The sequence below is a fragment of the Pholcus phalangioides genome, unplaced genomic scaffold (assembly GCF_987345545.1).
Source record: "Pholcus phalangioides strain wild (caught in Gottingen) unplaced genomic scaffold, Ppha-v1.0 ptg000017l_1, whole genome shotgun sequence".
NCBI classification, from domain to species: domain Eukaryota; kingdom Metazoa; phylum Arthropoda; class Arachnida; order Araneae; family Pholcidae; genus Pholcus; species Pholcus phalangioides.
Genome location: NW_028301610.1, coordinates 39,761,295 through 39,778,263, shown reverse-complemented (window position 1 = coordinate 39,778,263; position 16,969 = coordinate 39,761,295). Strand labels below are relative to the sequence as shown.

The 16,969-nt window shown below is 39.3% G+C and overlaps 1 protein-coding gene across 4 annotated transcripts in view; it reads right to left on the bottom strand.

The window, feature by feature from the left end:
- Window positions 1–7,897: 7,897 nt before the first annotated feature.
- Window positions 7,898–16,969, bottom strand: part of LOC149073056 (uncharacterized) — a 63,268-nt gene continuing 54,196 nt past the window's right edge. For all 4 annotated transcript variants that reach the window (XM_089247180.1, XM_089247181.1, XM_089247183.1 and 1 more), the window contains 3 exons: window positions 16,299–16,444; window positions 12,694–13,188; window positions 7,898–12,545 (listed from right to left, as the gene is read on the bottom strand). In XM_089247180.1, the coding sequence (XP_089103306.1) occupies window positions 12,019–12,545; window positions 12,694–13,188; window positions 16,299–16,444 (1,168 nt within the window). In that variant the 3' untranslated portion in view covers window positions 7,898–12,018. The remainder of the gene's footprint in view (window positions 12,546–12,693; window positions 13,189–16,298; window positions 16,445–16,969) is intronic.

Here is a 16,969-nt window from a genome sequence, read left to right as displayed (position 1 = left end):
ATGACATCATCATTTGGCCGTCATCAGTTCTTCAATATTCCCAAGGCAAAACAAAGCTCACGAAATCTTAGTGCATGCAGCATTCTTACGGATCAAACTCATTCAACACGAATTCGCAGATTTTAAAATTCTCGCTTGCATTCAATGCAAGCACCTTACGATATATAACCTCCCTTTCATATAATGAAAATTCCTCTCTCTCAACATCCCACATAGGATCGGTATTCCTTGAATTCACTTTTATTTATTATTTGGTTAAGTGAGGAATTTTTATTTATATACAGGGTTAGAGAGAGAGAGAGAGAGAGAGAGAGCTAAAAAGTCCGTAGAAACTTCACAAATTCTTAGAAACTGGAAAAATAAACGAAATAAAAAACGGTTTGCAGGGTTGTCACGGGAATTTTTTAAGACAGGAAAAAAACGCAAAAAATAGCCGATAGGTGGCGCTGACGTACAGAAGTCAAAGAAAAGATACGCAAATAACGAACAGAATGCCTCCAAATCGCTTATTACAGCAGTATGTGTTCCACATGACCACCACCACTGCAGGGGATAACACATTGCAGGCGAGTCACAAATCCAGCAACGGCAGAGTGCAACAGGTCCACATACACTGTTTATAACGGTGAACTGGTCGTGAATTAGGAGCTCAAGTTCTTATAACCGTCTCATTTGCATATTTCCATCGAAGTCACTCGTACCGGTGCCACCTATCGACTGTTTTTCGAGGTTTTTTTTTTTTTTTTTCTCCTGTCTTAAAAAAATTCCCGTGACCAAGCGATGCTAACCCTGCAAACCGTTTTTTGTTTCGGTTACTTTTGAGGTTTTCATTCATTTTTAAAGTTTTTGCTGATTTTTTGCCCACCCTGTACAAAATTTACCTGGAATTGATTCAAAACTTTGTTTGCATCTACAAAGGAAGATACAAGTTAAGTGATGAAAGTAATGCATTTGTTTTTGGTCAAAAACATTTTAGACAACTTTTTATTTTAAAAAAAATTTCGAAAGCGAAAAAATATCCTAAAAAAATTCCAAAAAATTCCCCAAAACCTGAAAAAATGCCTTGAAAGTAATGAGGTATTGAAAATATATTGAAAAATGCAAAAAAAAAAAACAACAAAAAATCAACATCCAGGCCCTGATGATAATGTTGTTAGAGGCTCCGTTACCAGGATCGATCAATCCTTCTCCAAAAGCTTTTACATCCCGTGCTAGGCCGGCTTAAGCCTTTTGCAGCTGCTTATTGCGTCTGTATGCGGGGTACGAGTGATGGGATAATCTAATGCGAATTCAATATCGATAACTTGCCGCCTGACAGTCGACTGGTTAGGAAGCTAGCCTCTTTCCGTGCAGGTCTAAGTTCGAATCCCGTTCGGGCATAGATGTTTATTAACGAATTCCCTGGACAGATCATACAGGATCTCTTGGGAATACTTGAAGATCACGCTGTAAGGAAGTTATTGTAAAAAAAAAAAAACCATAATAATTTAATACAAATTCAATATATCCGGTTCAAATAATCAATATTTCAAATTATTCAATTACCGGTTCGCCGCACTCTACAAAAAATTCGGTATCGGTTTCTCTGAAGCATCTGAATTGCACTGCTCAGGGCCGTCTTAATGCATGGGCTCATAGGTGAAGGTATGCGGTGGAGCGGGGCAATGCCCCCAACATCAAATATTTGTGAGGGTGACACGATATGAGATGTCCCGTAAATCCCCTAATGCAGTCATCAACCGTTCGTCGTAGAGATATGGTTACAATTCTAAAAATACTCACAAATCACGCTGTACCAGTTTTGAGAACAAAAATACAGTGTGTCATAAAATGAAAAAAAAATTTATTTGGTTCTCCCTGTGTCTCTCTCCTAAAAATCACAACTGAAGAAAGTTGTTGCCCTGTCACTTCTGAGGCGAACAAAAAAAAAAATTCTACGTTTCTGAGTGCAATATTCGCTGAGATACTTTTGGAATTCAAAAATGAACAAAAGTTGGGAAAGAACGTATAAAATAACAGATAACGCTTCTTTCCCTCATTTATGCTGTTTTCCCAATTTTTTTCTCCGTATTTTTAATTCAAAAAAATATCTAAGTGAATGTTGCACTTGGAAACGTGGAATTTTTCTTTGTTGGCATTAGAAGAGACAGGGCAAGAACTTTCTAATTGGATTTTTTAGGACAGAGTGTCCATACAAAAATTAGAATTTTTTTTATTTGGTATACACTGTACCTTCACTCTCAAAACTGGTATAGCGTGATGATTCAGCATTTTTTTTAATTGGAACCATACCCCTCTACGACGAACTGTTGATGAGATAAAGGCCACATTAGCGCTTATAGGACACCCTGCATATGTACACGTATAGATATGGTAGGCAGGTATTTCGACATAGGTAGGCACCCTAGAACATAATTTTGTCGGAGCCCATGGTGCAGTTAGTACGTTGCATGTTCCCCTCCCCGAAAGAGGAAAAGGCTAATAGGCTCAAGCCCGACATATGAAACAAAATATCAAGGTTTTATTTTCGTTTCGGATCGGTGGAGGTTAGACAATACGGCAAAATAATGGTTGTCTCGTAAAATGGGGGACACGTGGTTATCATGTGACCTTTACTTCCCATGTGGCGATATGCCACCACCTTCTTTGACACATCGTCCTGTATCCACACATGGTTACGGGTACCGCACTAGTAGCCATTTTAAGACCATGGCCCCTCACAAGGGTGGGGCTGCAGCCCTAAGGCCCAGGACGATTCTCGTCATTTTGTTGTTTTCTTCCCATTATAAAAACACTATAGAGGGGCTCGTGAGAAGTCTGGTCTGGGGCCCGTCAACGATACCAGCCTAGGGACCTGTGACAGAATGATCGGCCATGTTCAAGACATTTTGGCGGAAACACATTTTCACTCATGACCCCCATTACGAATTTTTAATGACATTGACAGGCAGCGACTATTCATTTGCGTTAGCAGTGTTGCCGTTCATAACGAAATTAGCTTGACGAAGTCCTCTGGTCAGGGACTCGATCTAGGGTCATCTTTACATAGGCTCTCGGATTGAGCAATGCACTGGGGCCTACTACAAATCTGATACAATTGATGTTAATTATTATGCAAGGTGATCAAAAGCCCCTGATGCATCACGAGGCCCCATGCCTGTTCTCATCAGACGGTCCTGTACCAACCCTGCTTTTACTGTTGAGTAACACACTTCTCTCGTTGCTGGTGTGATAGTATGGAAAGCTATCGCATAAGACAGGCGGTCATCTGTAGTAGTGATTTAATGACAGAGTGACAACAATATATACAGGGTGGTTATGAATAAACTGACATTACTGAAACGTATGTAGCACCCATTCTGATGGAGATATTTTGATGAAACTTAGTGTATACAGGAAAAATGGACTAATAAGGAAAAGAAAAATTCAATAAAAATAGTTTAATTTGTGACCACCAGGTGAAAAGTGGCGTTTTTATCGGAGTTATCTTTTTGTCATGGTCCAACTAACGTATAGTATAAATCAAGTCTCAATGAAATGCGTCCACCACAACGGGCACTACATAGGTCGGAGTAGTGTGAGTTTAATTACTCAGCTTAATTATATAGGGTGTTCTGTTAATGAACCGACAAACACTCAGAGGGTTGTTAGTAGGCATCAAGAGGAACAAAACTTGCAGTGGAACATGGTGTCGCAAACCACGTTGAGAGGGTGAAAATCTCGAAAAACGCATGCAGGCTTCGACGTCACGCTGGAACGACAAAAAGTACAATAATAACTACAAAAAGATTTATTTGATTAATTATTACAAGAGTTGTGGGAAGTGGCGACCGCGGACGTCAATGCACAGTCTACAATGACGTATAACCGATTCCCGGACGCGCTCGAGGGAATCAGGTATGCTTTTGATGTCTGCCGCAGCGACGACAATTCGCGCTATGAGATCCTCCGGTGTGTCCACAGGCGTCGCACAAACGAGTGATTTAAGGTGACCCTATAGGAAAGAGCAAGCATATTCGTCGTTCGTGTAATCAGCCATCACGGTACTCATTGAAACAGACAACTAACTGCTACACGTGCTTACTACCACAATAGCGCTAATTTACGTTCGTTCGCAGTGCGTGATCCTACCCCAGCGCATGCGTTTCGCGACGCTGCTTACGTCAGATATGGTGAGCGAAGCCACGAACGCATTCAACGATCAACTGACATCCGCCTTTCGTCTCCTCTGAACTCAGAGCCTGCATGCGTTTTTCGCGATTTTCACCCTCTCAACGTGGTTTGCGACACCATGTTCCATTGCAATTTTTGTTCCTATTGATGAATACAAACAACCCTTTGAGTTTGACTAACAGAACACCCTGTACTGAGAGACATTACATATCAGATAGTGTATGGCATTAGATATTATAATACACTGACACTATATGACATTGCATATTACTCCAACCTATGTAGCGCTCGTTGTGGTTTACGTATTTCGTTGAAACTTGGTATATACGTTATTTGAACCATGACTGTTATAAAATAGCGCCACTTTTTTACTCGGTGGCCAATAAATACTGTGTATAAGGATGCTTTGCCCGTCGTCTTTAATTTTAAACGCTCGTTCTCAAGTAAGCTATAATAATGCAATTTTTGAAAAAAAAAGTTGGCATGGTCAAAAGATATGGCACGAAGGGTCCACGAAACAAAAAACTTTAACCCTTGAAGCGGCAATGACGAGACATCTCGCCTCCATAAAATTCTCTTATCTCAGCATTGACAATGCTGACCCCCTGCAACTGCTGAAAATCGGAAGAAAGCCTATTTCATTAAAAATGATATGGAATTTTAAAGGGGGGGGGGAAGGAGTTCGGTCATTTTTGATTGACGCTTAAAGGGTTAGGGAACCCTGCTCTACAGAAAGTTAAAAAACGGAGGAAAGTTGGGGAAAACATTAAACGCAGGTAAACTGGTTTTTACACATTTGATGCTGTTTTTTTCTCAACTTCCATTGGAAGTATGCATTGAGGATCAACGGTTCACCAGTAAAATGCTATACGCCCTGTTACTTATGCACCCTGTATAGCCAAAGTCATGGGATACTTTGGAGATCAGAGACTTTTTTTTTGAATTTCTAAAAAAATACTTGAACTGTTCTGAAATTTCGCTCATGTAAATCCCACTCTCTTGTACTCACAATTTTTTTAACGTGATCTTCACGTGTTCTCAAGACATCTGTACGACCCATGTGATCTGTCCGGGGAATATTTTGTTAGTATTATCAAATACAAATACAACGCCACAACAGGCAAATTGCCCAACGAGGTGGCTGACTTAAGAACATCATGGATCCCCGAGATCACGATCCCCGAGATCATGGATCCCAAGATTAGTAGGCATCCACGCCCGAACCAGGATTCGAATCCAGATCTGCACAGTTAGAGACTAGTTCCCTAACCACTCGACTGTCAGGCGACAAATTTCAGTGGAAATTTAGTCATGCATTTAAGAATGCATTTAAGGAACCGACAAGAAATTAAATAAAAATGTTTTTGATCAACTTTTGCACTAGCAAATGCTGCAAATAGTTTGTAACTTCCCCACTATATCAATATTTCAGATATATTTGTATGTATTATCGTGAAAATTGCACTTATATATATATATACAAATACAAATACAAATACAACGCCACAACAGGCAAATTGCCCAACGAGGTGGCTGACATCATGGATCCCCGAACCCTTTTTTACCCTACCTACGAGCCCTACCTACTACTGCTACACTACACATGCACCCCGCCCACAACCCCCCGCGGAACCCCCAACGAATCGGCACATGCGGGAATGTGCGTGTACGTGTAGTGAAACCTGACGTGAAGTTTTTTTGTTTCTCTGTAATGCTTGTTATGTGTAGTGCTGCCATCTGCCACCAGTTTTTCAAACTATGAGTGAAGTGTTCTGATTGAAAGATTTTTCGTTGTAGGACTGTTGCTCTCTGTGGCGAGACTTTTTAACGGGGAGATCGGCTCGCATTTGCGCCTTGAAGTTGGGAACCACAGAAAACCAACTTCAGCCGACCACAAATATGTATATATATATATATATATATATTTTAGCACAAAAATATGAATGTTGTTATAAGATATGAATGCACTGTCTGCACTGTTCTTCCAAGTAAAGTCTAGCTGAACCTCGAAAAGACGACAGATACGAGAGGCAGTTTTTAAAAAAATGTATCTTAAACAACCTGTTTCTTTAATGCCTAACAGTATATTCCATTTTTTGACTGTAACTTAGAAATGTTCAGAAAACCTTGAACGGTTGTCCACAAATGACCCCCAATTCAGTGAAAATACTTTCCTAAACCACTGGAATGTTTATGAATGTTCTATTTTCTAGATTAAACTGCAAGCAGTGGCGTCTTACCATTACTGCATGGGCCCACCCATTAATGGCCTGGGGGTCTCGAATGCCGAGGGGCCTCGTGAAAATGATATCTGGTTCAAATTTTCGGGACTAAGCATGATAATTATATGCAGTCATTTCTAGCCACTTAGAAGGGAGGCCTCAAAAAATCACTTTGCTCAATGCTTTTAAGACGACCCATTAAAGTATTACGTCAGCATCAGGGTGGGGGGTGGAATTTCGGATTTGTGATTTTTGATGACGGGGGAGGATTTGGATGATGCTTATACGTCATCAACCACCCTTTATGAAAATATGAAGTTATTCTTCATGACAACTTTACTAGGAATACACATAAAACGAGAAAACCTTTTCCTCTAGTTTGTGAATATCTGCACTAACATTCCTATGGGGATAAGTCCTCTAGTACAGTGGTTCTCAACCGTTGAAAGTGCGTGGCCCGGTTGATTACTTCTTTGTGAGTGGAAGGCCCGATCATACACACGACTAATGGGAAATAAATTTCCCCAACGAATCAGTACATGCGGGAATGTGCGTGTACGTGTAGTGAAACCTGACACGAAGTTTTGTTTTTTTGTTTCTCTGTAATGCTTGTTATGTGTAGTGCTGCCATCTGCCACCAGTTTTTCTAACTATGAGTGAAGTGTTATGATTGAATGATTTATCGTTGTAGGACTGTTGCTCTCTGTGGCGAGACTTTTTAACGGGGAGATCGGTTCACATTTGCGCCTTGAAGTTGGGAACCACAGAAAACCAACTTCAGCCGACCACCACTGTGGGGTTCGAACCCGGATCCTCGCATCGCGAGTCCGTCACTATAACCACTCGACCACCACAGCGGCAATTTCTCTATCTATGAGTGAAAAGTAATGATTGAATAATTGTACCATAGGAGGCCTGTTGCTCTTTGTGGCGAGACGTTTAAACGGGGAGATCGGCTCGCATCTGCTCCTCGAAGTTGGGAACCATAGCAAACCAAACCCACAAAGTTTTTAGAAAAAACATTAAGATTTCTAAATTAGTGTCTATAAAATTTGAATTTAAATGAGGACTAGCTATAGTACACTTCCCTGATATACTCCAGCGACAAAATCTTTCCATTTATGTTGCGTGCTCAGAGACCTGCTTTTTCACTAAGGTTTTTAACCAAGTTAACCCCTGAGCTGCAACATTCCAACGCAACTCACATTTTTCGCAGTAAAACGTTGGTAGAGATGGATGGTTACCCACCGGGTTCCTATTGGAAACTTATTAATTGGACGAATTTTGTTAATCAGGCCAAAAAAAATCTATTAGTTGACAAATGGAAGTAAAGGTTAGCGAAATAGACGCGCTGTTTGGCGACATTGACTATCGGACAATCGGGGTTTGGTGGATTCGATCTTTTACTTACTCGCCAAATAAAATATTTCTTCAAAATTTGGAGCAATGGTGAAAGGAGAAAATCAAATAAAGACCACACAAATAAGCAAGCCAAATCAAAAGATATTCAAACTTTTTATATTATTATTTTTTAAAAACAATAAAGAGATACACAATGAACGGCATAAGAAGACAGTTTCAAGTGTTTAAATTGTTACAAGATTGTTTTTAAAATGAGTGACTTTATTGTTAGACAAATAAAGACAATAATTTCGATAGAAATCGCGTTTATTTGTGCTTACCAAGAGAACTCCTTGTACTGATTTAATAAAAAAAAATACGGTAATTTTTAAATATTCAAATAGAAAAAAACAAATGAAATACTGTTGAGTTAAACTCTACCTATTTGATCATTTGGTTGTTCGATATCACGTTGCAACAATGGCAACATGACTGATAGAATTTTTGGAAAATGTCATGGAAATTTTTGATGGTCATACCTATAAGAATCATTCATTCATTGCATTTAAGAGATTCTGAAAAAAAATGTACATTGCTTCTTACTTTTTTTTACACTTGTTCCAAACGAAATGTACATCATGATGACATGAACATAATCAGAGATATTCAAGGAAAGATAAGCTCAAAGCGAAACAAAATGCATCTTTCTTTCGAGTCAAGAATTCGATTATTACAGATTCTGAAACATTATCATCCGGCACAAAAATAATGCTTTTAACCCTTTGCACTCGGATGTCGCCAACATAGCGATAAGACAGAATTTCTATTCGCTATAAGTCGGTGACCAGACGTTTAGAAAATCTAATCCCTCCAATGTTGGCAAATACCTACTCATTGGTAACTTCTTTTTGCAGTTACTTGAAATGAATTTCACACGCTTTAGGACCGTTAGGCCTCCTCCTAACTAGATCATGGTTGCTACTCTGTCTCAATGAAGAGATTTTAGCAGGTGGTCGAAAAACATATGGTCCATGCTTGAAGCTGTGCAGGTATATGTTGTGAACATAAGGTGAAGTCTGTTTCTGTGTAATGCTTGTTATGTATAGTGCTGTCATCTGCCGTCAATTTTTATAACTATGAATAAAGTGTAATGATTGAATAATTTTATCGTTGTAGCCTTATTACTTGCTATCTGTGGCGAGACTTTCCTACGGAGAGATCGGCTCGCATTCGCACCTCATGACCACAATTACGCTTTTGCATGCCGGTTGCTGAAATTGTTTATTTTTCTGATGTTTCACGAATTCGATGTGTAAGAAATATAGAGCACATTCCCCGACAACAGTACAAAAATGTTAAAAATACACTCTTCCTCTTGTAGGCTACAACATTACGAAGATTCAATCTTTCCCTGACTTTCTGACATTCTTCAGCTAGTTTTCCAAGTGCAAAGGGTTGAATTATAAGATGTATATTCATGATTCGACATAATCAACACTTATGCACTCCATTTTTTTCATAATAAGAAGACGAATATTTTGAGATAGAACGCTATACTCCGAAAATAAATTTAATATTCAGTAGTTTCTGAAGAAAAAAGACACTAGATGCATCAGTCTCTTGGAACGATACTTTATATGTACATTTACAATTTTATGTAACATTTCCTTCAACTACATAAAGACTAGAACAACATTAACCTCGATCACAGTTCATACATGCACAGTACAGTATACTTCATTGGCTTTTCATTACGAAGGCTAATTAGACCGGTAACTATTGCTTTAGAAGCTGCATTCTTCATGGCTCGAAGATTTGAATGCTGGGTTTATACTCAATTATACGGAGCTGCATTGTTAGTTGACTTTCATATTGACCATCATGTCGGCAGTGACTAATCGATGTAAAAAAATCATAAAATCTCAAAAAAGTATATCACCCATAATTAGGAGTTTACAATGAATGGCAGTAAGTATGTCAATTCTCATATTGCTACAAATGTATTTTAAAGACGAATATTGCTAGATGCACAATGAATGCACAAGTATAATGTAAGTACACATTTCAGACCTTATTCATCTACGATATTTTAAGGGTAAAGGGATCAATGCTCACAAAAGACTCGACGTATACAGACCACAACACTCTATTCACATTGGACACCATTAAATACTAATTCACGATCAAGCTCTTTGAATTGCGTCATCCATTACAAACGATAATTTTCCATTTCAAAACATTAGGCACCGATCAATCAAAACTTTCAATAGCATAAAATAAGCTCTCGCATTCACAAATCTGCGTAAATCTATTACATATTCACATACAAGCATTATATCACCTATTTATAATTACTCATCATTATATTATATCAGAATCGTTCGCATGGTCCCCTTCAGAAGCAAAACACGGTGGATCATAAAACTTCCCGGCAGCTAACAATATTTTAATTTCTGTATACACTTGGCTTCAATACTTATTAAGTTAGCAAAAGTATTTGGACAATTTCAAATATAATGATGGTTCGGTGATGGCCCCCCCACTTACCACAATTTTCTCAGTTTCATTCTGCTTGATTGAAGCTACAAACGAATTTTATAGGATTGAAAAATTGCACACGAGGAAGATTTGTTGTCACAGTGAGAAACTAGTGCGCATTTCAGACCGCGTTATCTATTGGAATGAATATAATCATCCGATCTATAGCCATAGAAACCCAGGCCGACTCATCATCCGCCATTAATATGCAATGTGACGTGAGTATTATCGCTAGAACCAATAGCTGTTCTCTAAGCCATTTTTTTTTAAACTATTAGAAGTCATTTTAAATAGAAAACTTGTTTTTGCTCCCTCGGTGAGTCCGCTAGGGTGCATAGTCGCTTTAATCCGACCCAAGTGCCTAACGTGACGAAACCGTTCTTGTTCTAGAAAGACTGTACTTAAGCGTTTTGGATGGTTGCACGATTTCTTCAGTGTGGCAGTAGTTTGGATCAGACCCTTGTTTTATTTAGCACGGTCCGATTTCGGCACTAATAACTTATTTTACACTTGTACCTAAAATTCATGTATATTTGGGTTCCGTGGAATAGACTCGTGACATTCAAAGGTTTCGCGCGAACAAAATAGTTGAAAAGTTCTGCCTTGGAACATCGGTTTTATTTCAAGGATTCTCTAAAACATATGGATATTATTTCAAGGGTTCTCTACACTGAGGATATCTTCTAGGTGATTCCCAGAAACATGAATGTAACTTCAAGGGTTCCATATAACATTCCTATTGTTCAAAGTGTTTCCTGGAACATGGAAACCAATTCAAGGGTTCCGCAAGTCCAAAAAGCATCGAAATATTGAGCTCTGGAGTACAGTGGTCTCTCCCGATTGTGAGCAAATTTTCAGAGGATAACTGTGTAAGTATTTTAAAACGATACATCAGTCCATAATTAGACTCCTTTCCCTTGGGCAACTGTTTCAATTTTTCTGGGAATGCTTCGGACAAATTACGTTTACTAGGATTCGTCATACGCCAGAGAATTGTCATTGGAGGGTATTCTAAGTCGAGCAATGAACAGCGTTTTATATCATCCTATAAGTAGGCCTACAATATTTATTCGAGCCACACTTAAGACAATCGGATTAGTCTTGTCATAATGAACGAAACAAAGGTCTAATCCAAAGTAAAGGTATATTGAAGAAGAATATGTGCAATCTAATATAAAACGTTTAGGTGCTCTCCAGAGTTGATAGTCTAAGGCAAAAACTTTTTAAAAATTCTTCCCAGCATAAGCATTGTATCATATTCTAAGATGTCCAAAAACTTTTAGCAATGTTATGTTGATATCATCTACATCATCACGAGTATGCTATGTATATTAATTCGAAGAAATTCACAAAAAACGACAAGCTACATTAAAAGGTTTTACATGATGAGAAAGATTGAATAACTTCAATGGAAATTCTATCGATTCTATAACCAGGATCTTCTAAACTAGGGTGATAAGTGACTTCGATTACTACCTCAATAGAAATAGTTTGAAATTGAAATATTGTGCTATACATATATTCTAGATGAGAATATAAATGGTATTCTGGTCGATATAATAGAATCGTATCTTAAGAGATAAAAATTTTGGCCTCAATCAATCTCTTTTGTCATAGGGAATTGATGGCAATCACAAAACGACAACAGAAAAAGTACAAATAAAAGAGGTGGTAGAATGGATTCTTTCTTATCTTAAAAAAACAGCAACAAACTTTGGAATTAGAGAATACTCATTTTCTCTCTCTACTCTTTATCAGACAGTACGTCTTCATCTCCCCAACTGACATCAAGGTTCATAGAATCTGTCATTCCTTGACTGGACGTGTCTAAAGACGTTGTAGCGATGGACATGTGGTTATTGTTTTCCTGGTTTTTATTAGGCTTCGACACTTCACCGAGTGAAGACGACTGTCCTTGCACAGTAGTACCTGGCGTATTCGGCTTCAAGGAACATTTAGGATTTTGGTTAGGAAGCGACTGGAAGTTGTCGTCATCGTGGATCATGGCCTCGCCGGCTAAATTTCTAGGTGACTTCACCCAAGGGCCACAGCCTGGTACTGAGCTGACGGACGTATCCTTGGAATCACTGTCGTTGCTTTTTGTGCTGCATGAAGATTCTTCAGAGCCTTGCTGTACCGGCATGAAGGAGTTCGAGCTTTCTGAGGTGTAACTGCTCTGTAGTGAGTGAATACCGGATAGGCTCTTCTCGGCATCGACATCGTTATCTGGCTGGAGATTGGATTCAAATAAGTCATTGCTCTTCTTTGACTCTGCAAAAATAACAGAAAAATCGCGCCGTATATGAGTATTGTGCAAAACATTTAATGACAAACCGACAAAAAGACATGGATGCAGAATAATAAGAATGAGGTAGTATTGCTTAGAAAATAGCGACAGAAACATATTAGAAAAACGTACTTTTGGCTTCACTCGGATCTTCCTCTTCATGATCATGTTGTGATTTATCCATCTTTGTATTCAAATCAACCTCATCCAAGACTTCATAATAATGTGAAAGATCTCCTCCTTGCCACGACATGCTCAAAGGTTGCCCTTGTCGAACATTTGTTCGATTCAACGGAGATTTGCGCCTCACTTCACTTTCGATGTCCTTCTTGGCTTTCAAAGTTGATAATTTGGAACCTGGATGAAGATAGGACTTGGATCGGCCTTTGATGATGCGCGCTCGACTACTGGATGGAATTGTTTCGCCTCCATCGGTTGACGATTCTTCATTGTGCGGTAAGAGAGGGTGCCAAGAAAATGACATCGAATAACCACGCTCTTCTCTATTGGTCCTCGGAGAAGATCCTCGAACGCTATCATGGCACCTGCGTTGTCGTTCGGATTCCAATATGGGCAATGACAGACGGGAAGTATTGCGATCATCCTCTAAAGACGATTCCATTGATGCTGAAAGTAATATGCACACAAATTACCATTTGTAAGATAATAGTCGAAATCGGTAGGGCGCAAGGGCGTAGCGAGGGGGGAGGGGACTTGGGGGTCTGGTCGTCCCCCCCCCCGAAATGTGAGAAAATGACCGAAAAAAGGGAAAAAGATGGCCAAATCCATTGTTCTGTCACTTTGGTCCCCCCCCAAAATGAAAGTGGTCCCCCCCCGAACGAAATTTCTGGCTACGCCCCTGGTAGGGTGTACTACTGAGAGCTGCAAAACATTTATAGCTCTCAAAGGCTAGGCCGAAGTTTGAAGCTGATTTTCTACGACTCCAAAGGAGCATCAATTTTTATCTCAAACCTATTAAGCCAGAGATTTCGACCATTAACCCCAAGGAGACTATTTGACGAGACAAAAATTAGATTTTTTAGTACAGTCGGACCTATTTACATCGGAGAGCCTGTTTTCAGAGAAAATAAATAAATAAAATTAATTTTTGAAAATAAGTGGATTTATAGTGAGTATATGTAAGATTACACCCAGTGGCCAAAAAAATTAGGAACACCCCCCTCACTCAAACATCGTTTTGTCCGTGCAGCACGTGCACTGACGTAATAAAAAGCTTTTTCCTGGTCAGAAGCACCAGTTAACATTGAAATTTGCTTGTTCATGGGGAAAACAAGAAATTTGAGTGACTTTGAAAGCGGCGGCATGATTGTGAGCGCCAGAAAGGGCGACTCCGGTAATTTCGAAGCCACTAACCTTCTTGGCTTTTCTCGTACAACAGTATCTCGAGTCTTCAAAGAATGGCAACTACGCCAAGAAACTTCGAGCGGAAAGCGGAATAGTGGGTGGAAATTTCTTGTGAACAAAAGAGGTGCCAGGCGACTGACACGCATTGTGTGCAGCAACAGAAGAGTCACAACGTAACAAATTGCAGCGCAATAAAACTCAGGATCATCGCAAAGCACAAGACGTACGCTCTACGAGACGGATCTTGAAACGAATTGGTTTTAAAAGCATGCTACTAATAAGAGTCTCTTTGATTGCGCTGCACAACCGAAGAAAACGGCTTTTGTGTGTTAGAGAAATTGGAACACTCGATGAATGGAAGAAGGTTGTCTGGTCTGACGAGTCAAGATTTATTCTCCATGATATTTATGGCACGATCCGTGTGTGTCGTAAGCAGCACGAAGCCATGGATCCGGCATGCCACATGACAACTGTTCAAGCTGTGGCGGCGGAATCACGGTCTGGGGAGCATTTTCCTGGTATACTCTTGGTCCCAAATTTTAAATGGAGACATCCGTCAATGCCAGCGCTTACCTCCACATCTTTGCTGACTACAAGCACCCGTTTATGGCCATAATGTTCCCTGAATATGGTGGTTTTTTCCAACAGGACAATGCACCCTTGAACGTGGCTGGAATTATCTCAGATTGGTTTGAGGAGCATGATACAGAGTTTCAATTGCTTCAATGACACCCTCAATCACCCGATCTCAACCCAATTGAGCATTTGTGGGACGAGGTTGAAAGGTCTGTTAAAAGCTCCGAAACACAACCTCCTAATCTGAGGGAATTGAAAGCTTACATTTCGTTGGCATGGGCTAATATTCCTCCTCAACGGTTTCAGCAACTTGTAGAGTCCATAACTAGAAGAATACCTGCTGTTATCAAAGCAAGAGGAGGTCCCACACGATATTAGAGGTGAATAACAGGGTGTTCCTAATTATTTGGTCACTGGGTGTATATCGATATGTAATGCGTAAATTTTTTTTTTCATCTTTTGCTAGCAATTTTACAATTTTTATTTCATCTTCTACAGTTGAAACTTTGTTTATTGGACATTGAAAAAAAATTCCGGTGTTGATCCTCACGCTCAAAAACATGAGAAATTATAAACAAGGGTTGATATAGCCATTTTTTCCACCTTCCAATTGGTCTCAGTTTCTAATCTATTCATTTCTCACTCATTAAATACCTCCTATAGATATTATTGTATCTAGAAGGTAATCGCTCATTCCTGCCTTCTAGAGAAAGTGTTGCTTGTTGTTGCCAGAGCCACAACTAGGCGATTGGCCAGAAGAACGCATTTTGGCACCCTCTTGTAATGTTAAAGGAGAGATTAAAAGGGTGAAATTCACTCTTCCTCTGGTGCGGTGCCCGAGGCACCAGGCCCGCCTGCTCCCCCAACCCTTCCCCGTAGTTGACCTCGTTAGTTCTGCACATTTACAACATGCCTTGGGGTGATAGGCTTTTTGTGGAATTACTTGATTGACAGTCATCTATTGCCAAGTGTATTATTCTACTCAAAAGGTATTATTTCCATAATATGAGAAAGGTAAAAGATCAGTTTTTTGTTACCTTTTTATTTACTTTTTTTTCTTATTTTTGTATTTTTTTCTTTTAAATCTCTCGTCAAATCCGAGCTATCTTGAAAAATTTGCCCACCAAAAGTGACAGAATTGCTGTACAATTAGCATTGTACCAAACTAAACGCATTTAATTTGCTCGTTAAATCCAGACTCTCGCTAAAAGCTAGTCCGACTGTATGTATTGAAAAGGCTCCACATGAAATATCAACCCATTTCATCTTTCATTAACCTTCACATATGCCCTTACGTAACGGTATCTTCCATGCTACCAATAAGCGTGCCGCAGCAGGTGCTTTCAACCACGAATATGTTAATATGATCAATTAGTTCAAACGATCTCCGAATTTGAAGAAAGATGACCCTTAAAAAAGTCATTGATCGGATTGTTTGTATGCTGAGAAAGATGTTCAATCTAAAAGATTAAAATTCTGAGATTGAATCGGTCAAGTGGCAAAAACGAAAAAAAAACACGGCACGATGAATAATAAAACACTAATTGCCTTGTTATAATACTTAATAACTGAATACTATTAGAAGTTATTATTATATTTTTTATGAAATAAGTGAATACGGATGAAATCTTCGTAAAATTATGTTTTGGCTCTTCCCAACGTCGTCTATAGAAGGTAATAGAACTTTTATGGGAAGACTATACAAGAAGAAAATGCCATTATGCCGTTATTTCTGTACAAGGTATAGGGATATATAATACTGACAACAGTGTTAATAATAAAAACCTGTAACATACCAGAGATGGATGGAGATCTTAAGCTCAATTCCATGCTCTGCTGGAGGCGCCATTGCAATGTTTCATTTTCCATTGAAAGCCTTTTGTTGACTCTTGTCTCTTGCTCATATTGGGATGCAAGCTGTTCTTTCTCCGTCGACAATTCACTAAAGAACATTTTTTAATCGTTAAGCAAGCAAAAATGCATCTGCGTACTGATAGCATATTACAAAAAAAGAAATGACGCTACAACCAGAGGCACCGATGCGAATAAATCATTCTTGGAGGGGGACGAGTTTTGTGCGCTCAAGTAAGCTCACCGAACAACAAAAATTTGTCACCCCTTGAGAAATCACGTTAATACCGTATAATTCCGCCTCTGACCTTGATAACCACCCGGATTCAATTAGAAAGTGAGTCCACAAGGTTCTGCAGGTATATCGTATCCAGTTTAAGCCACTCGGGATTAGATCAAAAAAATCTGCCAGATTGCAGGGATGCTGATTCCGGCGTTTTACCCGCTGTTCCATAAAGTCTTGAAGATTTTCAATGGGGTTGTTGAGGTCAGGTGACTTTACAGGTCAGTCGAGGTTTGATAGGGTGTGTGAGTATTTATTGCACCAGTCACATATGCAATCAGTCCTGTGAACTTTGCTATTGTCATCTTGAAAAATAGGGGTTTCAACAGCATG